Here is a 24495-nt window from a genome sequence, read left to right as displayed (position 1 = left end):
CAAATTATAACACGGTCAGCTAAATTAACGAGTCCTCTAGGTGAAATTAGCCAACCGAAAAGATGGGTTTTTATTGCATGTTTTTTTTTTTAAGGCTCACGGCATTTTATGAAGGCGTCAATTTGGTGACCCCTAGGATCTAGGATCTTATAAGTTGCTCCCCTAGGATAGTTACTACTTGCTTGCTAACTTGTCCCGTACTTGTAACGGAGTAGGCTGAGACGGTTTATATATTTGGAAACCAATATAGTGGGCCTTAGACGCATACCATGATTGGAGGCGTAAGAAGAGATATCACTTGCAATCATTGTTCATTGGCTGAAAGCTAATGTCCGTGAATCCGACTCGCGTGAAACTGTTGTTTTGTTTTTGTTTTGAATGTTTAGAACTCCCATCATTTTGAAAAAATATAACTTACCCAGCATTTTTTGATATCGCTGAAATATAATCGAGTAGAATTTATTGTAGAAAGGATTGAATTTCAGCATGATTAAAACGGATTTAATTCACATGATGGATGGATGGATCGTCAACATACTTGACTCTAGTGTTTCAATTTCTGACTAAGTTATTTACTAACTCGGCGAACAGCAAGTGAGGAAGTCTCGAAGTCTCGAATGCCACCTCTAGATTCACGCGTTAGGATAACCAGCTTCCTATCTTACTCGCTGGGACCTGTTGGTTAGGAAGGCCTCTATCCATCTCATTCAGATTTCATGCACAACAAGAATTTGTAGTTTTTGAACAAGAACAGTGTAGATCAGTAATACATGCAAAACTAAAAAAATCAAGCTATTCTCTACGCAGTTTTGTTGAGCATAGATCCAGGCCTGGAATAGGTCGATCACATAATCGAAGCGGAAGTGACATCATTTACACTAGAGCCCTCGATGAAAGGATAATTTATGCAATGCAAACATTTTCTATAGAACCAGTTGCCGACGGCGTTGTTGCGCATACGTTTCCTGGCATTCAAGCTCCGATTCTAAAGCACCAAAGGAGCCTCACATCTGGTATGTAGCTTCCGAACTTGTTATTGAATACAGCACTGACATTACTTCAACGTTATCATAAAATGTATTGCGCAGTTCCTTTCTTGCTTGTCGCAGTCATTACAAAAACCTGACCTTAAATCAAAATAATCAAATGTGCTCCTATCGCTCAACAATAAATAAAATTGTTCTTGTTATTATAAGTCTTATATACTGCTAGCCGTCCATCCTTTGGCAAACGTCCGTAAAAGAGAAGAAGTTTACTGGAGCGCGCGCGTTTGTAGGTTAGTACCGATTAATAAATCCCGGCGCACACGGTGAGCAAAACTTCACTCGTGCAATTTGCTCACTGCCTCGCGAGGCCAAAAACTCACAGTTCAAGCAGGTAAGAATTTTGCAACTGTTGCTCGCGAGACGCGATTTCGTTCGATCGACGTCCGCACACGGTGAGTTTTTGGCCTCGCGAGTCAGTGAGCAAATTGCACGAATTGCTCAACGTGTGCGCCGGGCTCAAAGTAAACGCGACGATGGGGTGAGTGAAGGACGCTCACGCTCTAGTAAACTACTTCTCTTTTACGGACGTTCGCCAAGGGAGGGACGGCTAGTCATCTGTAAGTCTTATCACTGAACTGCCGGCTTCTAAAGACACACTGTGAAGTGATTTCTACATGGGGTAGCCGGCGACATCGCCGGCACAATTGATAATGATTATTTGTAATGCCATATAAGGTCATGTCGTATGCCATAAGTTGTAAATATTGTTATAAAGATCAGTCTATATTCTCAAACCAAAAGGGGGCGGTTGTTTTAACATACTCCATAAGTATATATAGCGAGGGATACTAAACCATAATCTGATAATTTACATATGATATTCTTTTGTCAACAAAGAACCTACTCATCCTCGAAGTCGGCCCTGATATGTTGGACTTCACATGAGTCTTTATTCAAGGGCCTCCTTGGAAAAAGGAACAGATAATTGCTTTCCCAGCAAATTTTTAAATTGATATTTTGGGCATCAGAACATATTCAAACGACGAAGTATGCCACTTTAACGTGTTTCGGTAAGGGGGGCTCGTTGTATGCCCTTGTATTTAGAATGATACATCTTTCCATCATGCAATACGTATGCCCTTGCTATTAACTCACGTGCGCCATGACAACACACAGCTTCACAACCACATTTAGGTCTCTCGGTGGCCAAAACGCTCAAAATAAAAATACATGGTCAAAAAGCACATTTAGGTCTCTCGGTGGCCAAAACGCTCGAAATAAAAATACATGGTAAAAAAGCACATTTAGGTCTCTCGGTGGCCAAAACGCTCGAAATAAAAATACATGGTAAAAAAGCACATTTAGGTCTCTTGATAACCAAAACGCTCAAAATAAAAACACATGGACAAAAAGAACATTTAGGTCTCTCGGTTGCCAAAACGCTCAAAATAGAAATACATGGTCAAAAAGCACATTTAGGCCTCTCGGTGGCCAAAACGCTCAAAATAAAAATACATGGTCAAAAAGCACATTTAGGTCTCTCGGTGGCCAAAACGCTCAAAATAAAAATACATGGTCAAAAAGCACATTTAGGTCTATTGATGGCCAAAACACTCAAAATAAAAACACTTGGTCAAAAAGCACATTTAGGTCTCTTGATGGCAAAAACGCTCAAAATAAAAATACATGGTCAAAAAGCACATTTAGGTTTCTTGATGGTCAAAACGCTCAAAATAAAAACACATGGCCAAAAACCACATTTAGGTTTCTTGATGGTCAAAACGCTCAAAATAAAAGCACATGGACAAAAAGCACATTTAGGTCTCTCGATAGCCAAAACGCTCAAAATAAAAACACATGGACAAAAAGCTTTCTCTTGATAACCAAAACGCTCAAAATAAAAACACATGGACAAAAGAACATTTAGGTCTCTCGGTTGCCAAAACGCTCAAAATAAAAATACATGGTCAAAAAGCACATTTAGGTCTCTTGATAGCCAAAACGCTCAAAATAAAAACACATGGACAAAAAGAACATTTAGGTCTCTCGGTGGCCAAAACGCTCAAAATAAAAACACATTGCCAAAAAGCACATTTAAATCCCTTGATGGCCAAAACGCTCAAAATAAAAATACATGGTCAAAAAGCACATTTAGGTCTTTTGATGACCAAAACGCTCAAAATAAAAATACATGGTCAAAAAGCACATTTAGGTCTTTTGATGACCAAAACGCTCAAAATAGAAATACATGGTCAAAAAGCCATTTAAATCTCTTGATGGCCAAACGCTCAAAATAAAAATACATGGTCAAAAAGCACATTTAGGTCTCTTGATGGCCAAAACGCTCAAAATAAAAATACATGGTCAAAAAACACATTTAGGTCTCTTGATGGCCAAAACGCTCAAAATAAAAACACATGGTCAAAAAGCACATTCAGGTCTCTTGATGGCCAAAACACTCAAAATAAAAATACATGGTCAAAAAGCACATTTGCATCTCTTGATGGTCAAAACGCTCAAAATTAAAATAGATGGTCAAAATGCACATTTAAATCTCTTGATGGCCAAACGCTCAAAATGATAATGCCTAGGGAAAGTGACTACTTGATCCTGTTCACCAATCAAGGACAAGTTGGTCCCGAATTTTTCTACTTCATATTTTTTTCGGTTATTTTTTTTGACATACTTTTTTGTTTTATGTATAGTTTTTTTCATTGGTCCAGAAGTTGTTTACATATATTTTAAAATATTTATTTATACTTCATTCTTCGACGACAGTTCTACAGATTTTTGCAGAAAATAAGATACAATAAATACAAGAGAAATACCTCTGTTCGCTGTAAACCCTTACTATTTAAAAAAAATTATACCACAAAAATAATCACACTGCGGGGCAAATGTTTGGAAATGGGTTAAAAAATAACTATCACGAAAAAAAATATAAAGTTCAAGACATTACTTTAAAATATCACTAATACAGCTTACACCTATATAAAAACAATATTAGACAAATTCGGGACCCACGACTTTACACACTACTGGGTATCCACGACCCAAGACCAGTAGTTCATCAAAGGGGGGAGGGGGGGCAGATGGACACGCCTTTGATCTAATCCTCACCTCTCGTCTTCACGCGTCGACGAAGACTGGCTTTACTAGTTAGAGACTGTCAAAATAACAGTTCACAGATGCTAGTTAGAAGCAATCTGATGTTTTTATCGCATAAATAATGCCAATTAACTAATATCTAAACCTCAATTAGTTTCAGAACAACGGCCAACATGACGTCACAAAGTTACATTCATAGGCCCCACACCACCCCCCTGGAACACAGAACACTTTTCCAACTCCTTGACCATCACGCCGCTAAATGCCCAAATAAGGAAGCACTCATATACAGAGACGATAGCGGTAACAGAACAGCGCTCACATTTAGAGAGTACAAAGACCAGTCCCAGGCTCTCGCAGCAGGACTACTAGAGAAGGGACTGAGGCGCGGCGATAGAGTGCTTGTATTGTTGTCGAATAGCGTGGAGTTTGCCGTCATTCTCCTCGCCCTAACAAGACTCGGGGCGGTGCCATTATTTGTAGAGCTTGACGTAGATGACGCCATTCTGGAAATGCGGGGCCAGGTCAGCGGTGTTTTCTACACGGAGCAGGACAGTAAAGTCATTACTGCGGTTACTGAGGTTCTTGATTCCGAAATAAAGATTTTTCTTTGTATTGGTAGCCATGACAACATGCCTAATCACAAAAAGGTACACAGCTATGACGCGCTCCTTCAGAGTTTCCAAGATGATGATATTACCCAGCTCCATCAAGCGGAAACGGAAGTCCAATTCGATGATCCTGCTCTTGTAATCTTTACTTCCGGTAGCACAGGGAGACCAAAGCCTATTTTGTATACCCATCATGGCTTTGTCAATGGTGCACTGTCCGTGGTTCACACCTTCAAAGCGACTCACGACACGATTCAATTCTGCGACGCACCATTTGATTGGATCCCTGGAATCGGTTTCAGCCTCGCTCTAGTGTCCATTCTTGGCATGACGCTTGTGGCATTTCCACCTAATCTGTCAATCAAAGGTCATGTGATTGGAATTATGCTAAAGATAATCTCCGAGGAGAGGTGTACCCATGCCATTATGCTCACGTATGTGATGTTGGACATGGTACGATACGAAGGTCTCCCACAGCTCGACCTAAGCCAACTAAAGGTTTGCATCACGGGGGGGCAGCTGACAGACCAACACCTCATGTCTAAGGTGTTCTCAGCCCTTCCTGATTTGACATCCATCGTCAACTCGTACGGATCCACCGAGACGTTTTTGCCCTCGGGACAGGTGGTCACGCGTCATAATATCCATTCCCTCGATTACGGTGCTACGGAGGTGAACCCTGGATTTGAGGTTAAGGTTGTGGACGACGAAGGACACGTTGTTCCCGTTGGAACTCCAGGTAAGATTACAGGGGGGACACGGCTTACTGAAAACACTACAGAAGCTGAAAGAGACGTTTAGCGCAGACAGGAGAGGAAAGTAACGGAACGCTTCCTTTTTCTTCGTTTGTCACTCGCGTATACTTCGCGCTGATTTTCACTCTTTTTCACTTCTCATTTCAGCATGATTATTTATTGGTGGGTACATTGCAAACTACATGTGCAAACTACATGCGCAAACTAGTCCACGCACAAAGAACATGCACAAACTACAATTTATTATTCTATCTATCCAGCTCATGAAGGTCTAATTTAGCCGCCGTTTTTCTCATGTACCGCTCCAAATGTACATGCATGCAAATGAAAATAAAACAAAGGACTTCTTCAGTTTCATGTATTTGCATTCAGTGCATGAAAAGAACGGCGTCTGAACCAAGCATCATGAAACTCTTGTCTTGAGTTTAATGCACGGTCAGGCGCACTTTAGTAAATGCGTGAAAGAGGTGTCCAGAGGGAGTTTTAAACTAAAGCCTCATACCTAATGATCTGATTAATCTCCAGAATCGTGAAAATCAATTGTCGCAGCACAAAACAATGTGACACGGCTAAATTATTAAAACAAAGGAGATCAGTCGTTTTCAACCTACAATACTAGTCATATTACTAGTTATATTTATCGTTAGTCAACTAGCTTTCTTCCCAAGACAATGTCATGAAACTCCCCTTCCCCCTTTCAATGTTGGATTGTTAACTGTGCTCAAATTCTGAGAAAGCCAGCCCGAGTTGAAAAACGAGTTGTAACATTGGGTGGGGGAGAAGCACGCAGGAGGAGCGGGTAACATTTAACCCCCTATGCAGTGAAAAAAATCCAAAAAGGCGGCAACAGTTTTTTCCAGCATTATAGCTTTCTTAGACGGTCGGTCGATCATTTTATTCTAGGGCCCCTTTTCTGTTTTAAGCAGCAAAAGGCCGTTTTAACCTGATTGCTTTTCCCTCAGGAGAACTCCATGTCAGAGGAGCAGGGATACTACAAAGCGCCAACGGTGTAAGGATGGAAGGCGTCGTATACGAAGAAAAGACACCCACTGGATGGTACCCCTCTAAAGATTTGTCAAAGATTACCAATGATGGAAGAGTACGCATCCTCGGACGCAAAGACTGCCTTATCAAATCCGCAACGGAATCAATATACCCACCAGAAGTGGAATCAGTCCTTGGGAAGCACGAGAAAATCGCCTCGATAATAGCCATTGGCATACCTGACCAGCGGCTAGGCGAAGTTGTGTGTGCATGCGTTATTATCAAGCCTGGTTTCCATGGAGACAATAAGGCCGTTATACAAGAGATCGATGAATGGTGTGCCCCAAAATTTTACGTGTCTTCCAACGGAATGACCCCACAACCGAAGAAATATGTGATTCTAGAGAACTTTCCAAAGACTCGAACGGGGAAGGTGGATAGGAAGGCGCTCAAGAATATCGCAATCCAAAAGCTTGGATTAATGAAGGATTGTGGTGTAAACATCTCGTGATGCTGGAAGACACAGACCGCGTAACCCATTTTTTTTTTTTGCTTCATTCATCTATATAAAAAGTATTCCGTTTAACACTGAGTTGTTATTAGTATAATCATTAATTGTTCATCTCCTTTAGTACATTATTGACATTAACATCTAGAGAAAAACGCCAGTTGTATCACACTCTCAATTTAACAAAAGTGATGCTTTCGTACGGACTTATTAACCCTTTCTCAAAAGCAAGCCCGATGTACGAGTCGTTGCCTTGGCTTGTGGGTATCCCCGAGAGACATGAGTACCCGCTCGGCCCCTGCCAAATAGGGCGTAGCCCCTTCCAAGTCTCCCCCATGTCACCGCTGACCCGCACGGTCATATTCACCCTCAGGGTACGGCTTGCAGGGTTAGAGAAGTACACAGTGTATTTCCAGTTGAGGAGGCTGGCGGCGACGGTTGGATCGATAAGGGTGTGGTCGTAGTAGATGTCGGAATGCGCAAAGGTCTCGCAGCCGTCATAGCTCTTTGCCATCATCCGGCAGCGGCATTCTTCGTGTTGCTGGTTGCGCGCACTCAGCAGCACGACACCGTCACTCTGCTCGATCATCTAGGTAAATAATGCAATGTGCGATGTTAACCACAATGCAACTTGCGATGTTAACCATAAGGCAATACTCGGGAAAAAAGTGCTGGGTCCTCAAGCTTTTTTTAGACCCCTGCGTCATTTGAAAGGTAACCAAGCCTTGCGAGACCAATTTCAAGATACCGCAGGGGACATGGAAAGGAGTAACGCACAGTGCAATTCCTAGGTTATCAGAGGAACAATGCCTGGCAAAAAACGCAAAGCAAGAAATAACTCTCTTTGTTCTACCGAACAAACGTTCAGGATATAGTAAATACCGCGTCTAGGAACCCAGAGTTTTCAAGATCAGGATGAATAGGTTCTTATAACTTTGGGTACCTTTTGACATATCAGGCTATTTATACAATGCACCTAACATGCACCAACAATGCACCTAACATGCACCTAACATGCACCAACAATGCACCTTCTTTCTTGTTATCAACTGTAAATTTTGACAAAACGTTTGAATGATCTTTCAAAAAAGAACCTAATCTTCCCCACCTAGCTGATTATTGCCTTGTAAAATAGGTACTCGAAATGCAAAATTTTAGCCAGTAGGTTCTTAATCTTTACGTTCTAAAATGCGGGTGTTTACTGTATTAAAATAAACGTAATTGTTGTATAATGTTAAAGATACGCAAATGCTTGTCCTGGTTTGAGTGGCATGTTCGCAAATAAATGGATAAAATAAAGTATCACTGGGTCTAGGTACCCAGGGTGTCGCCATACCTACCTGACATTCGTTGGGGTCAAATTGATTAGTTCGCGGCAGCTCCGCCGTGCGATGCCAGGAGTTTCCATGATCTGAGATGGAGAAGCCAAATGTAGTTAATAGGGTGGTTAAAGGGAGAGTTGCGCTCTTAATCCGCTATTACTAGGGCCTTTGTTTTGTGCTCCAAGCTTGAACGAGCCTATGCTATTCCACGCATGTTTGAATAATCTATTAAGCTTTGCGCACCAAGTTTTGATAACCCTTCTTGCGCAAAGTGTGGATGATCCGTTATGCTGAGCGGCGTTAAACTCACACCTAGGAATAAACAGGGCACTTTGTGTTAAGTACTTATTCGTAATTGTCACACCTACCGTCACTAGCCACACAATACAGCCCTTCAGTTTTGCCAATAGAGTGGCCGCAGATGATCAGACGCCCTTTCCAAGGGTCTAACGCTTTCTAGAAATAAAACAGTATTAGCAAATTGTATTTATCGCGATAAGCAATGTATTTGACGGCATTTGCTTGCGGTGATTTATTGCGTTTATCGGTGATGAACATTAGAAAGAGCAAGGTCATTTTTGCGTAAGATTTTCCGAGGGGGTAATAACAATGGAGAGCGAAACACATAATTTCGTCTGCTATATTCTACCTGGTAACCCTTGGGACTGCTACATTCTACCTGGTAACCCTTGGGACTGGTACATTCTACCTGGTAACCCTTGGAACTGCTACATTATACCTGGTAACCCTTGGGACTGCTATATTCTACCTGGTAACCCTTATAACTGCTATATTCTACCTGGTAACCCTTGGGACTGCTACATTCTACCTGGTAACACTTGGGACTGCTATATTCTACCTGGTAACCCTTGGGACTGCTACATTCTACCTGGTAACCATTGGGACTGCTACATTCTACCTGCTAACCCGTTGGCAATATTCTACCTGGATGCCATAGCCTGGTCCGGGTGCAAACTGGAGCCCGCCAAGCTGCTGGGATATATTTTTAGGCATGGTCCATGACTGTCCGTTGTCATCGCTACGGATAACATAGGTGGTTGCGTACTTGCACTTGTGAATACAGAAGGAGTACATCACGAATACTACAAAAAGGCAGATAAATGTAACGTACATAAAAAATATTGCAAAAAGGCGGATATTTACAGATCCATCATGACGAATACTGCAAAAAGGCAGATAAATATAACGTACATCAAAAATATTGCAAAAAGGCGGATATTTATATATCCATCATGACGAATACTGCAAAAAGGCAGATAAATATATGCAGTACTCTTACGCAGTGGGCAACTTGTTAAAATCCTGCGTACGCTAAGAAATGGACTGTGCTCCACCTTTCACGGATAAGCGGCTAAGCTAGAAAACTCCGAAATCATAACAGTTCCACACATTACCAGAGAAGAGGTGTGCAAAATGTTTTTTATTTCAATATAATGCACCTATCAGCGGCTTCCCCGAGGGATTTACCCCCGGGGATATCAGGGGGAAGGCGGGTAGATATGGCCCCTGGGGTCGGGCAAATGCTCGACTTTGTATTTGCGAATCAAGTTTTGGGTGGGGGAATGGGGGTCATGGGGGTCATGACTTTGTATTTCTTCTTTTTTCAACAAACATATATTTGGGTACCGCTGTCATTATTTGGGTACCGATGTCATTATTTGGTTTTGAAGCCCTTTAACTGTGTGGACGCAAGCTTGCCGCCATATTTGAAACATATTGAGCTAAATTGTCGGGCTCCCTGTGTTGTATTTTCCTGCGTTTAATATCACGTGACAGTGATAACGGCTCGCCCTCTTCCATCGTTGTTTGTGTGCTGCTGCCTTCCTTTCGTCGAAAGTCGAAAAGGTTAGTAAAATCACGTTTTATCGAAAGTCGAAAAGCTTAGTAAAATCACGTTTTATCGATGTATCAGCCCCTTTAATTTCCTTGTGTGTCTTTTGTTTGTTTCCTTGTGTCTCGTGAACCGCTTTTTTCGAATTGTTGTTTTCAATTTCACGGCAAGAAGAAATCTGATCTGCGTACTGCGTACGGGTCTATTCTCGTTCCCAGAGCTCCTCCGTTGTTGTGGGAAGCATGACCGAGGAGATCTGAGAACAAGAATGCTTACGGGTCTTCCTACCAAAAATATGATCTGTGTATTGGCGCACAATATTGTACAACATGCTAACGGAATCGCAATCAGGGTAGGGATTGAAAACAGCAAAAATGCGCTGATTTCAAAGCATATCATGTGGTATAGTTTTAGTGCTATTTCACAGATTTCACTTATTCTCTTTTTTAGGTTTATGATCTGTTGTGACGGCTGCAACGTGGTTTCACGGCGAGTGTTTTGACATTGGGGAGGAGGAGGCAGAGCTGCTTGACAAGTTTTTTTGCAGCAAGTGTATTGAATAAATTGTTCTATGCTGTCGAATTTATTTTAGTGTTTCAACTATAAATGCGCCTTAACCCAGCACTTAGTTTTTATCAGCAGTTTCGTGTGTTCAGGCATGCACTTAGAAATGCTTGTCTGAAAAAAAAGGGCACCCAAAAGGCAAATATCACCCATAATTTCTTGAGAAAAGTGCATGGAACAGGGTGCGGTAAAGAGTATTTTCGTGAAACGAGATTTGGCCATTTTTCACTGTCGAGAAACGTAAAATCGTCCATTTCGACGTCAGTCCGCAAAACGTGAAAAAGCAATTTTGCCCGATCCGTGAAACGTGATCCATACCCCCCCCCCCCCCCCCCCTTTACCACCCTGATGGAATTTGGCACGTGACTTCGGGAAAAAGTTTGTCAAGTTGACATGTTCCACTGGAACGTTAAAGGCAAATTATTATAAAAAAATAGTTATGTCTCAACTTCAAGATGAATTAAATATATTGTCAACCTTCTAGGAACTGTTACACAAATGTGGACTTTAAAAGCACACCAGCATACACACATTGGCATCAGTCTGGCCAAGACGGGACGCTAGCACAGTCTATTACCCGTGCAGTTCGGCAACCATGGACAGCTGTTTCGTCCTGATTAGGACTCGGTTTGCCTCAGTTAAACATTATCGGCAAAAAAACTGTGTGTTTTTAAAGTCCATTTTTATGCATACATACTCGCAAGGATAGTTTGCCTATCAGACGGAGATTTAGACTAGCAAAGGTCGCAAAGGATTAACGATCCACTTTCTTTTTCACAAAACCCAACATATGAACGTGCGAACTGCCATGGTTTGAATTTGGTTGTCCGATTCCCGCCAAAAACATCATACACAGGGTTCCCAACACGGATATCGGAAAAGGTGGAATACTAAAATAGCGGGCGGTATTTTATAGAAAGCGCCTTTTCATATTTTTATAAGCTAAATTAAATATGAGATCAATATATTGAGGACTCAAAAGGAGGCATTTGTTTAATTAATGTTTACGACGACGCATACTATTCCCCTAAAGCACCAGGAAGCCCAATACATTGAAAAAAGTTTTGAACAACAACGAATTGCTTTTCGTGAATTTTTCACGGGTAACCACTAGTAAAATATAAAGTCTCAGTAAATGGATTATCTTATATAGGGCGATTATGCCTTTACCTGATTTAGTGATTTCGTCCACTACAATACTACCCAAGTTGAGGCCGTCTGTAGCTTCCTGGTCATCCTCAATAAATGTGGTGTTAGTCCAGGTAACACCTTGGTCACGTGACTGGCGCATTGCCAGGAATTTGGGACCGGAGTCGCTTGAGCTGTGCTTGCGTGCCTCAGCCAGCGCAATGAGAGACCCGTCCGGGAGACTGGTAATGAGGGGGATACGGTAGTCCGATACCCCATGATCCCCTGCGCGTGGACAAGACTGGATAAGTAAAGGGGGGAAGGAAGGGGGACTCCCCAGCCACTAGGAGCTGCTGCCCAATCCAATGTCGTAACATAAAAAGCAAAAAAGCGTAAATGACCAATGGCCCACGAAATTATGCATATATTTTGTTTGATCTTGACCCAAGAGAGTGAAGAAGAGTGTAGCCCTGTACTATTGTCTTCGTGTGATAAAATAAATCAAATAATCTTTTAAAATAAAATAGTACTGTCGATGAATACTGTAAACCATAATATTCTTTTAGACAAACTCCACTTCTATGGAATCCGAGGAACATGTCATAAATGGTTCGAAAACTATCTTAACACATTGACCCCTCAACCGGCCTGTACCGGCTTTGGGAAGTACCCACAACCCAAAAAATTCATAAATGCAAAATAAACACAACAAGATGAAGATACTCAGGCATCAGTCTAAGGGATAAATGGTCTTGCAGATATGCATCCAACCAAGGTGTTGGCATCTACTCTTAAGTCAAATAATAGCACAGGTTCTTTGACAAATCTCAAATCGAACAAGGAGAGAAAAGCAGAATCACCCCTCTCAATAAAACGCTCAAAATACCACACAAGGGAGAGAGATCAGCAAACACAGCTCAAGACACAAATAGATACTTTTATTCTGATCCTCCAGGTACATTTCCATGGCCTCAAAACACAATGTCCACTCCTTGAAGGCTTGTACAACCACGAAGATGTCTTTACGTATTGCAAAGCATTCTGGGAGATCCAGGGAAAAATTCACGAGAAAAGGGCAAGTCAACACTCCTCTTCTCAAAGTCAGATGGTTTTTTATAAGTCTTTTCACCCCGAAGCCAAACAAATCAATTCCAGGCCATACAGACCCAGAATAGCAGTGTAAACAATTTTGCAATCAATTTGGTTTCAGAAAAGACAGCATTTAGGAGAGCTGTGGTGATTTATTAGAAATCTCATCCAGGCAAAGCCAAACATGAAAAAATCATCATGAATCCACCTTTCTTGCAAATATCCATAAGCAAAGCACTCAATTATGCCCCAAAAGACTTCACGATGTCAGAATACCAGAATAGCAGTGTAAACAATTTTGCAATCAATTTGGTTTCAGAAAAGACAGCATTTAGGAGAGCTGTGGTGATTTATTAGAAATCTCATCCAGGCAAAGCCAAACATGAAAAAATCATCATGAATCCACCTTTCTTGCAAATATCCATAAGCAAAGCACTCAATTATGCCCCAAAAGACTTCACGATGTCATGAGACACTCTCCTAATATGCTCATATTTTTTATGAAAAATACAAGCAACCATCAACTTGTGCTGGCTTCAGCACAACGACGAGGGATTAAAAGTGGGGACCGCAAAGCACTGTTGGAAAGCTTGGATACCGCTGACTAGGTGCAGCTGTGTTTGACTTTGATGGGCTGTATAAAACTCAGAATAGGGGGGGAGGTACCTGTTTTCAGTCTGTTTTTTGTAAATTCAGCTCAAAAATAGCCAGGAGTCAATGGGTTAAAGACAGGAGACAGATAGTAAAATTCAAACATGTAAAATCAAGAGAAATGACAATAAAATGCGGAGTTCCTCAAGGGTCAGTGTTGGGGCCACTTCTATTTCTCATATACATAAATGATATCGTAAACTCAAGCCAGCATTTGTCATACATTCTTTTTGCAGATGACACTTATTTGTATTGCTCGGGAAAAAAACATAAAAATCATTGAAAATCTCATAAACAAAGAACTAGATTCAATATCCCTTTGGTTGCATTCGAACCAACTAACTCTAAATATTAAAAAGACACATTATATGATATTCAAAACAAAACAAAAATCTTTAGCTAACGACATAAAAATATCAATCAATGATAAAGAATTAAAAAAGTCAACATTACAAAATTTCTAGGTGTAATAATTGACGATAACCTCACATGGAATAACCACATAAATTTTGTCAATACAAAAATATCGAAAACTATAGGAGTTATGTGTAAGCTTCGTCACTTTATAAGTCAGCAAGTTCTGAAAACAGTATACAACTGCCTGGTCTATCCTTACCTTCACTATGCTAATATTATTTGGGCAAATAATTACCAAACTCGGCTCGACAAAATATTTAAACTGCAAAAGAAACTAGCTCGAATAATGACCTTTTCAGATTACCTCGCTCCATCAAAACCACTTTTCAAATCATTAAATCTTTTAAACATATACGAAATAAATGAATTGCTTGTTGGCTGCTTCATATACAAGCTAACAACTAAAAATCTACCAAAGTACTTTGATAACTTCTACCCCCCCCCCCCCCTTCTATGCATATGTACATACTATTCATCACCATAATACAAGGGGGCGCGGAAAATTGCGGCAACCCCTCAGTAGATCAAATTATGGCAAATTATCCACTAGGAATAACGTATCCACAATTTGGAATACTATTCCTGATTTATTAAAATGTTGTAATTCCTTTAGGCTATTTAAAAAGCAATACAAAAATTACATTTTAGAGTGTAACAAGTTTTAGATTTTTCTCCAAATAATCAACCTGTTGTAAATATATTATATGTTTTTTTTCTTTTCTTATTTGTCTTATTTGTCATGAAATTATACGCTTGTACATGTAGCTAATTTGATACCTTTAATGAAAATATATATGATTCTTTTAGAAAGGTGGACTACTTGTTAAAGCCTGTTAGGGTTTGTTTAGTCCTCCTATCAATTGTAATAAGAACATATGTATATGACAACAATCATAATTATGGTAAATAAATAAAACAAAACAATCAATGTTCAAAGGAAGGTCCGTCTTGGAGAAAATTCCTTCCAAGTATTTTGTTTTGCACTGGTACTTACCCCGCTTCCACAAAACCACCTCATTTAGACTTCCGAACTCCTCCGAGCGCTGTAAATAACACTTTTTAGGCCCGAAAGAAAGCATGATCAATATGCTATAAAAAAGTTCTTTCGTAACCGGAAGAGCGAGGCCAGCCATTTTGATTCAGTTGAAAACTTCCGGTTTGTGCCTCGGTATGGAGATACCGCAAACTTACTAAGAGGGGTACCGTTAATTAGAATTTGATATTTTTAAAAGAAATGTTTCAATTCTTATCCTAAGTTAACAATTATAATACCAATAAAGTCATTATACCTGAGGAAAAAGGGTACTCTTTAAAAGTATTATCATACTAAGGTTTTTGTTGTTTTGATAGCGCTCGCTGTTATCGGTACAGGTCCCCTCCCCGGACATATTTGTGTTGCAATTGATTAGACCGCTGCCCATTCACAAGTAAAAATACCTGCAAAATGAGAATCAAAACGAGAGAATTCAATATTTATGGCATGATCGCCATGAAATATCGATGTTATTTCAGTAGAGTGCATACTGACCTTCTAGCAGGTTAAATATCGACTATCCCAAAAATAACAACGTATAAAATACATTCGAATGGGCACAATCGCTTCTATCGAGCAATGGACCTGCCAAAAATGTACTTTACTCAACTCAGGAATAAGCAGAAGTTGCCAGGCTTGCGGGGCTGTGAGAAGATCAACGAAAACTTGGATTTGCCGTATTTGCCAACATGAAAACCCAGTCAGTATCGTATTGTGCAACGAGTGTGGCTACGAGAAACCTAATAATCAGTCTCCATCGAGAACAAAAACAAAACAATGGAGTTGTTCGAAATGCACTTTGGTGAATCCAGCATCAACGACCAAGTGTTCTGCTTGTGGAAATGTGGAACAAATAGAAATAATCGATTCCTCTGAGGAAAAGCCCGTTAGCACAACATCAAAGGCAGATCGTCTCTACCCTAATTTAGAACTCGAGATACAAAAAGTTGAGGTTGATCCTGAAATTATAGATCAGAGTCCTGAAGTTGTGCTGAAATGCCCAAAATGTCAGACTTTACTTTATGACAATGTTAGTTTATTTTGCACTGTCTGTGGTAGCCGTTGTACTGACGATGGGTTTAAACCAAGACCTTTCCCGTCGTCATCTGTACCATCGTCACCTGAGTCCTCAAGTGCACCTCTGCCAGGAACCTGGAATTGTCCTGGGTGTACTTATGCCAATCAGGATGCTGTGGTGTCTTGTGAGGTGTGTGGATCAAAAAGAGATGGGGGATCAGATGAAGCGCCTTTACTGGCTGCAAGGGGGGCAGCTCCAACCAAAGTCATTGAGCCAGTTGGCATTGCATCCACATCTGGGACATCAAGTCTCCCTGAGGGTGAGTTAATGGGGGAATCGTGCTAAGCACAAGAAAAAACAAGAAAGAAACACAGAACTGACTGTGCTTGTCTAGCCAATTAAGAAAACAAATGTTTAAATAAAATAAACAATTTCTGAAAAAAAACTTTCTGGGCTTTATTTGTAAGTGCTAAATAAGTTGCTTTTTGTTGTTGTTGTTGTTGTTTTTTCGTTAAAAGCCCCATAATCTCTTTCATAAGCTGCTGTTTCTTTGCTTCATTTTCTGTTTCTTTGGTTAATTTCTTTTTTCAAACTGCTAAATACAACTTTTATAAGCTCCTGCACCTCAGTGATGTTATGTTTGTTAAGCAGTGAAAGTTAGTCCGCAGTACTTTGCCTCTGATAGTAGAACAATTAGTACTTGGGACCTATCATTTTTTAGCCTGCTTTATACAAAATCTTATTTTATTGTTTGTTAGGTTGGAACTGCTCGCTGTGTACTTTCCATAACTCTCAGACTGCTCTTTGCTGTGGTGCATGTGGAAAGAGGAAAGAGGATGAGGAAAATACTTCAAGTCAAGGGTCAAGTGATCTAGACACCAGTACTGGATCACCATTTAGTATGAGTCCAACCAGAGCACTTCAGAGGCAAGCAAGTGTGTCGGTGGAAACCAGGCGTAAACGTGATGAAACACATGCAAGGGATCAACTCTCAAGGATTGTGGATTACTGCAAAACAGTAAGAAGTGTGCTTATGTGTTCCATTCTCTGCTACAATGCAAAAAACCTGTTACTGAATTCCTTAGCATAAAAATTTATGCTTTAAACCATGATACCACTATAATTCAACTACGTACTATCAACCATATTATTGGAATGATGGTAGCTAGAACAATTTTTCTCATGAGAGTGGTAGGGACAAGCCTTAAGTCCATTTAAAAACTGTACATGATTAACCATTAAATTCCATTTCAGCAAGAAATTCAGTTTGTAGATGACTCTTTTCCTCCTGTGCTCAAGTCCCTTTACATCAATCCTCGTCATTCTGAACATCCACGAGTCGCAGACTGGCTTCGACCTAATGAGATTGACAACTTTTCAACCTGCCGAACCAATATTCCTTGGGCTGTGTTCAGAAACCCAAGACCATCTGACATCATACAAGGTGTTCTAGGGGATTGCTGGTAAGCTTGTGGATGTCTAAAATGCACCACCAGTTGTTTGTTTAGTACCTTGCAGTACAGTCCAGGCCCGTACCCAGGATTTTTTTAGGGGGTGCAAAATCAGAAAATAGTTTAGCTATTTCTGCTGGGGCTTGGTTATCGGATTTGGCTACAAAAACGTTTTATAGATTTATGACATTCCAGATTCAGGGCCAAAGCAGGGGGTGGGGCACTGGGGTCATGTGCCCCCCAAAATTATAAGGAAATTACCAGTATGGCATGGCTGTGCCACCTCCCCTTTATTTTCTAAATGTTTATGTTTTGTGCCCCCCAATCTTATGTGGCCTGCTTCGGCTCTGAGATTGATCTAGAATGCGTTTTTTTTTTTTAATCTAATTCGTTTATGCTTTATAGTTAGTTTTGTCTACCAATAGCATGTCTATTGCCAACAGACAGGGGACTTTTGGCCGTTGTGTAAAGGGGGGGTTGCAAACACGCCCCTATACTGGGTACAGGCGTGCAGTCTATGTTCTAGTGGTACAGCCTTCCTCTGGGTTTCAATATTGAAATGCCCTAATGCCACAGAAATTTGGCCCTAAAAATACTTATAGATAACATGTAAAGCCAGCTACTAAAAAGTGACAGCTACTAAAAATGACCTATAAAATCTTTAGATATAACTTGGGAGTACTCCCCAGGGAGACACTGATAGTTTGCAAAATAAAGCCCACCCAAACAAATATTATGGGCCACCATCAACGTGTTACCCCTATTATTTGGAAAACTTGTTATAGTTATGATATGGTACTCTCTATGAATAAAGACTATTGTATTGTAACCCCGAAAATTGTATCAAGAGCTCTTTAAATAACCCTAAAAAGTATCAGTTTTGATTAAATTTTATATTCTATGGGAAATTGTGTATTTCCGTTTTTTATTCATGATTACATCATTTTAAGGTTCCTTAGTTCTCTGGCTGTGCTTGCTGAAAGACCTGAACTGTTGGAGAAGATTCTTATAACGAGAGAGGTATGCATTTGCCTATTTCTGTTGAGATGGTGGTTGTTTAGTTCACAAGGTTCCTACCTCTGTAGGTATCCCCTCAAGGTGCATATCAGGTACGCTTATGCAAAGATGGGAAGTGGACTGTCATTTTGATTGACGACCTGTTGCCATGCAACCAGCGTGGTCAGCCTGTGTATTCATGGGTAAGTAAGGCCCAAGCTTCCTATGATCAGTCACTCAGTTTACATATATGATATACAACTGATTTCCTACATGTTGTTGTGTGCTCATCATTTCTTGATTCACCACAGGCTCATCGCCGACAGCTGTGGGTTCCTTTGATAGAAAAGGCGATGGCAAAGCTGCATGGCTCTTATGAGGCATTGACTGCTGGGCGTTCAATAGAAGGCCTGGCTACACTTACCGGGGCTCCCTGTGAAAGCATCGCACTGCATGGTGGGTAGCAAGTATTGTGCACTGGTTTTAAAGTTCTACTTTGTTAACCATAAATCCCAAAGCATTTCCCCTGGGGAAATGTTGAAGTAACAGGGTATTTAAGTGATTGCTTTAAATCCAAATTTTAAGCCAAATTTCTTTATCAGAAAGTCAGAATAACTCTGGCAACACCGAACCGATCGACAAAGATTTGATATGGGCTCAACTCATCAGCTCAAGAACTGCAGGGTACGTGAATAAACTGTCATAAATTGTGTACTCAAGGGGCATACTGCAAATCATTATGGGTAGGGGGGGGGGGCTGATAAACCCCTTGTATTTGTTTAGAGTTGAATTGACAGTGACTCATACTTTAAAGGTGCATGGCCATCCGCTGTATGCTAAGCCCCTGGCAGTGTGGGTACCTGTGTGGGTTCAAGCTGGGAATATGGACAAGATTGTCCATATTTTCTGACTTGAGCATGTGTAGACACGTCAACATTAAGGGCTCAGGGCAGAGGGATGTTCAGGGCGGAGGGATGCTCAGGGCGGAGGGATGCTCAGGGCGGAGGGATGCTCAGGGAGGAGGGGTGCTCAGGGCGGAGGGATGTTCAGGGTGGAGGGATGTTCAGGACGGAGGGATGTTCAGGGCGGAGGGATGTTCAGGGCGGAGGGATGCTCAGGGCGGAGGGAAGCTCAGGGTGGAGGGATGTTCAGGGCGGAAGGATTTTCAGGGCGGAGGGATGCTCAGGGCGGAGGAATGTTCAGGGCGGAGGGATGCTAAGGGCCGAGGGATGTTCAGGGCGGAGGGATGTTCAGGGCAGATGGATATTCAGGGCGGAGGGATGTTCAGGGCGGAGGGATGTTTAGGGCGGGGGGATGCTCAGGAGGGATAAAGGTCCGCTCAATCTGTTTCTTCACTCTACCCAGGTTCCTAATGGGCGCGTCATGTGGTGGGGACACTCAGCCAGAGGAAGAGCCTGGTTACAATGCTGTAGGTTTGCAAACTCATCATGCGTACTCCGTGCTGGACGTCAGGGACGTGCATGGAATCAGGTCAGTTGTCACTCTTTTAAAATTAAAGAGACTCTATCGGCTGCCATCTTAAAAAAAAGTTAGAGAAACCATCCTATTCCAGGGAAGCTGTTGCAATGTCATAATTCGTCCTACAATATTGAATAAAAACAAAGGCGAAATCTCAGTAGCCGTGTTGTAGTAGGTGCTAGGAGGGCAACATTAGTGATTGTTCTAATCGTATTGTCAACTTCTTTCATATTGACAACATATATTTAAGGACAACTACGGCAACGGCAAGAAGAATGTGGCAAAATAATTAACGATAAATGTCTTTGCTTAAGATACTTACATACAATGCGGTGCAAGGATAATAAGGGTCCGTACTCAGGTGATTTTATTCTTTTCCTGTGAAGGCTTCTAAGGTTAAGGAATCCCTGGGGCCAGTATTCCTGGACCGGTGACTGGTCAGATGCCTCGTCTCTCTGGACACCCGAGTTGCGACACGAGCTGATGGTACATGGCGCACAGGAAGGGGTGTTCTGGATGTCCCTGGAGGACTTCATGAAGTGAGTCTGAGTAAAGATTACAGCAGCGCAAACCATACACATGCTCTTAGTCATAAGCACCGTTAAGTCTTTTAGGTTGAAATCCAGAATAAAATTTGAGGATTGAAAGTCCTAAGCGGGAGCTGGCTGAACCCTTTTAGTCGCAGTAATTTTCATGTTTCCATAATGATTTCCCCTCGGATCTATTGACAGTGTAGACATTTCTAATCTCTAATTCCATTTTCCCTTCCGATATTTCGACAGTGTAGACTCTTGTAAAGTTCGTAATCTCTCATTCGATTTTCCATTCAGATATTTCGACAGTGTAGACGTTTGTAAGATTCGTGATAGTTGGGCTGACGTCAGGGTGACTGGGTGCTTCCCGCCATTCGCTGCGGGCCCTGCTAAGGTTGCCATGGTGACGGTGTTTTCCCCGACAGAGTTGGACCTTTGTTTGTTCCAGACAGGCATAAGGTATAAACGAATTAGAGCTTTATCGTTGATCTTTTTTATTACCTCAACTGGCAATTTTATGGAGAATGAACTTCTAAAACAGCCGTTTTGCATGAGATCTGAGGTGAATGCTCAGATGTCTCACAACGAAATCGGTTAAAATTTCTCACGTGACCCGGAGGGCCGCATGTGATCTGGTAGCTTATGACTCTCCATCTTAAATTGTGAAGTGAAGAAGCTAGCTCGTAAGGCCTAATAGGATTGGCTAGATTACCTTATTGTTCTGTTGTATTCTCGTTCTTCGTCTGTGGTGCACCAATCTAATGTGGTGAAATCTGATAGCTTTTACATGACCCTCATACATCGCAAAACCTTGAGAGCAAAGGGCTTACCTTTTTTTTTGTATTGCCTTATATTTTGCTGTTTCATGTAAAGTTATTTTCAAGTGGGGTAGAGGAACTGCCGAGGGAGTGCATTTCCCAATGTCTCTAACCATTTCTTGATAGAGGAACTGCGGAAGGAGTACATTCCCCACTGGACCTTTCTATCGTTGTTTGTCGCTCGACGGGCAGCAACACCTCACCCCAGGCTGTCTCGTTTGTTATGACAAGCAAGCGTCAGGTCAAGTCAAGCGTCATGTGCAGTGGAATGTTGGAGGAAGGGACCTACCTGATAGGTAAGGGTAGCTACCTAGGAAAGGATCTCCTTTAATGAACAAAAAGTGGTTTTGTTTAGTCAAGGAAACCATGCTCTTATGTCAGCCGAATTCAAATGTCGAGCACTTTTCCCAATCAATTTTACGCCTAAAAAGTATAACAGCTCCCGGATAATCGCTCGCCCAACAACGAAATGCAAGGTTTTTGAAGATTTTTATTTGGTTAAACCGTTTCAACCCCATTATATGTTTCTTGCCAAAACCTTTGATAACTTTCTAAAAATTCCAGTCACTTCAGCGTTCAATCACTGGCAGTCGGGGAGTAGCGATCAGCATCTAACAGATGCTCTGATTGGGCAAGAAGATGTGTTCCCTAGCTACGTGCTCGCCATCCACAGCTCGAGGGCGGTGCTTGTGGAGCAGGTGCCAATGCCTCAGTTCTGCCTGGCTGACACCATGCTGGGTCTAGTGTCCAAGTGCGGTAAACGACACGAGGTAAGGCGTCAGACCCAGATCAAGAATGCGGTAAATGACACGAGGTAAGGCGTCAGACCCAAATCAGAGTATGATAAACGACACGAGGTAAGGCGTCAAACTAAGATCAAGAATGCGGTAAATGACACGAGGTAAGGCGTCAGACCCAGATCAAGAATGCGGTAAATGACACGAGGTAAGGCTTCAGACCCAAATCAGAGTATGATAAACGACACGAGGTAAGGCGTCAAACTAAGATCCAGAATGCGGTAAATGACACGAGGTAAGGCGTCAAACCCAGATCAGAGTATGGTAAACGACACGTAGTAAGGTGTCAAACATATATCAGAGTATGGCAAACGACACGAGGTAAGGTGTCAGACCCAGATCAGAGTATGGTAAACGACACGAGATAAGAGGATTTATTTTTTTCGGGGTACGCTATCCATCAAATCGCGCGTTCTGATTGGCTCTCGTGAGGTTCGGTATCCTACGATCTGGACCCCGCGATACCGGACCTCTCACCTCCAAAGCTCGAAATAGTGAGTTGATTTGTAAAATGACCATCGAAAACTTGATTTTTACTCCCGAGGTTATAGATCTTCACACTAAAACGGCATTTTATTTGTCGTTTATCTAGAATCATTGACTTTACGGAAAATCGGCTTAAACTCGCTGTGCCAGAAATTGTTGACAATTTCCCGCAATAATGATTTTGCAACGCGCGCGACAATTTCAAGTTTTCTGAAAGTTCATTTGGGATAAAAAAGGTAGCAAATCGTCTCTAAATACGAAGAAAAGCGACAAATCACTCGAGGAATTTACCTGCATAACGTATCCACATTCAGTAGAAGTTCTTAAGTGAATATATCTTATCGCCTGTGGAGGATTTGAAGCGAAAAAAGACATTTCTACGATCAATTCGAGTTGAGAACGACGTATCAATTTGGTCTAAATTATTTTACAAAATTGTTGGTCAAAACTCAAAGAATGTCTTCTTTTCTTTCTTCTTTTTTGTATTTCTGGAGGATTAAAAGAGTTGTGAGGAAATACAAAATGGAGTTAATTGAATGATCATGAGCGAACAAAATCTTCACGAACATCGACAAAAGTCGGAAGCGAAACCTCGCCTCGTGCAACCATAAGCCCGTAAGGTAAACAAAGTTGGAAAATCTATTGAGTAAAAAAATAAATATGTCATTTCCCAGCTGAGGGTCAGTCCGTATCGTGAAATACTGTGGCCGAGGTCTTGAAAATACAAATGTCAACCCCATGTCGGAGTACCAGCAGTAGACACCTATAAGCTTAACGTTCAGTAAACAAGCAATGCTGACATGTTTTCTATTGTCACTTCTCGCAGGGCATCCCGGGAGTCACGTGTTACTACATGGCGCAAGGTATGGCGGGGCTGGTGGTAGTAGCTGAGAATCGTCGTCCAGACAGCCATCTCATGATTGACTGTGATTGTACCGAGAGCTTTAATGTCGTTTCCACACGGGGATCGTTAGTCGTGGCGGACTGTGTACCTCCTCTTCACAGGTCAGTGGAGACACTTCGGAATTCATGCGTAGTAGACTAATCACGTGGTATTTACATTGTAAAGCCTCTTAACACTTGACATTGTGACTTTTTTTTCAAGTATATTGTGTACGTTAGGCAGGTTCGGGGCAACCAGGCAAAGTAAGAAAAACAAAAAAAAGCCTTCGAGTTAGCAGGATGTTCGAGCTGTCAAGAAGAGAAGAAGATTCTGGGGTGTCAACTGTGGCCCTGGATAGTACAGATGTTTTATCTAAAATACATGTGGTCCCTTTGTCGACAGGCAGGTCCTTGTTGTGCTCACGCAGTTGGAAGGAACTGACGGGTTCGCTGTGTCTCACAAGCTCAGCTTCCGCATACAGCCTCAGAACGGATACGGCTCCTACGGCGCTCATCACCAACCCCCACTCGCGCAGCAAGCCATGGGGCTGCACGGCGCAAGACCACTCTGACGTCACATGCCACGTGATGCGATCTTACTCGCTCAGCAAGCCATGGGGCTAAACGTCGCAAGACCACTCTGACGCCACATGCCACGTGATGCGATCTTACTCGCTCAGCAAGCCATGGGGCTAAACGTCGCAAAACCACTCTAACGTCACATGTTGTCATGTGATGCGATTTTACTCCCTCGGCCACTGCGGAAGACCGTTATGACGTCACATGCTAAGTGGTGTGATTTCACTTTAGTCATGGGACTTGTGGCGCTAGCCGAACCGTTTTGTGTTCTCGTTATTGTTGATTAGTTGTTTCTAAGCGAGACAAGGTTTTAAAGATTTCTTTCATGATTTTTGTCATCGTGAGAAAATGATAAAACAATCAACCAATAAATCGCAAAGATGATATCGCTGTTATTATTGAATCTTTGAGAGAAGGGTGCCTTTAAGCTGTATTAAACCATAGCCTA

The 24495-nt window shown here is 41.7% G+C and overlaps 3 protein-coding genes and 1 long non-coding RNA gene across 5 annotated transcripts; 3 read left to right on the top strand and 1 right to left on the bottom strand.

Moving 5' to 3' along the window:
• The first annotated feature begins 555 nt into the window (after positions 1–555).
• Positions 556–7183, top strand: LOC5509524 (medium-chain acyl-CoA ligase ACSF2, mitochondrial). Its single transcript, XM_001630005.3, has 3 exons — positions 556–1013; positions 4249–5444; positions 6423–7183. Exons 2-3 carry the CDS (start codon positions 4268–4270, stop codon positions 6953–6955), a joined length of 1710 nt encoding a protein of 569 aa, XP_001630055.1. The 5' UTR covers positions 556–1013; positions 4249–4267; the 3' UTR covers positions 6956–7183.
• LOC5509550 (sialidase-1) lies at positions 7069–15124 on the bottom strand. The gene is made up of 6 exons (XM_032378472.2): positions 14970–15124; positions 11861–12103; positions 9220–9377; positions 8643–8730; positions 8293–8363; positions 7069–7541 (listed from the first exon to the last, which is right to left on the bottom strand). Exons 1-6 carry the CDS (start codon positions 15106–15108, stop codon positions 7119–7121), a joined length of 1122 nt encoding a protein of 373 aa, XP_032234363.1. The 5' UTR covers positions 15109–15124; the 3' UTR covers positions 7069–7118.
• LOC116616366 lies at positions 9896–10708 on the top strand. Its single transcript, XR_004295331.2, has 2 exons — positions 9896–10140; positions 10577–10708. It is a non-coding gene; the product is annotated as an uncharacterized LOC116616366 (long non-coding RNA).
• Positions 15125–15398: 274 nt separating the features above from the next.
• LOC5509549 (calpain-D) lies at positions 15399–24431 on the top strand. 2 transcript variants are annotated; one of them, XM_001630004.3, is made up of 14 exons: positions 15400–16345; positions 16785–17044; positions 17281–17489; positions 18428–18497; positions 18563–18676; positions 18785–18929; positions 19076–19157; positions 19839–19964; positions 20339–20491; positions 20783–20944; positions 21430–21599; positions 21868–22073; positions 23413–23591; positions 23872–24431. In XM_001630004.3, the coding sequence occupies exons 1-14, from the start codon at positions 15562–15564 to the stop codon at positions 24038–24040; spliced, it is 2829 nt and encodes a 942-aa protein (XP_001630054.2). In that variant the 5' UTR covers positions 15400–15561; the 3' UTR covers positions 24041–24431. The 2 variants fall into 2 exon arrangements, with proteins under 2 accessions (XP_032234335.1, XP_001630054.2); XM_032378444.2 differs by lacking the exon at positions 20783–20944 and having other exon boundaries at positions 15399–16345.
• Positions 24432–24495: the final 64 nt, after the last annotated feature.

This window comes from Nematostella vectensis, chromosome 10 (assembly GCF_932526225.1).
Source record: "Nematostella vectensis chromosome 10, jaNemVect1.1, whole genome shotgun sequence".
NCBI classification, from domain to species: Eukaryota; Metazoa; Cnidaria; class Anthozoa; order Actiniaria; family Edwardsiidae; genus Nematostella; species Nematostella vectensis.
Note: the sequence above shows the minus strand (reverse complement) of the source record. Positions and strands in the feature narration are given on the sequence as shown.

Excerpts from the sequence above, each read along its gene's own strand:
- LOC5509550 (XM_032378472.2), bottom strand. The coding sequence starts at position 15,108 with ATGGCTGGCCTCGCTCTTCCGGTTACGAAAGAACTTTTTTATAGCATA. Across the intron at positions 9,378-11,860 it reads GGACGAAATCACTAAATCAG|TATTCGTGATGTACTCCTTC; the intron begins GTAAAGGCATAA and ends GCCTTTTTGTAG. Across the intron at positions 7,542-8,292 it reads TTGACCCCAACGAATGTCAG|ATGATCGAGCAGAGTGACGG; the intron begins GTAGGTATGGCG and ends TTATTTACCTAG.
- LOC5509549 (XM_001630004.3), top strand. The coding sequence starts at position 15,562 with ATGGGCACAATCGCTTCTATCGAGCAATGGACCTGCCAAAAATGTACT. Across the intron at positions 17,045-17,280 it reads TTGTGGATTACTGCAAAACA|CAAGAAATTCAGTTTGTAGA; the intron begins GTAAGAAGTGTG and ends ATTCCATTTCAG. Across the intron at positions 17,490-18,427 it reads GGTGTTCTAGGGGATTGCTG|GTTCCTTAGTTCTCTGGCTG; the intron begins GTAAGCTTGTGG and ends CATCATTTTAAG.
- LOC5509524 (XM_001630005.3), top strand. The coding sequence starts at position 4,268 with ATGACGTCACAAAGTTACATTCATAGGCCCCACACCACCCCCCTGGAA. Across the intron at positions 5,445-6,422 it reads TGTTCCCGTTGGAACTCCAG|GAGAACTCCATGTCAGAGGA; the intron begins GTAAGATTACAG and ends CTTTTCCCTCAG.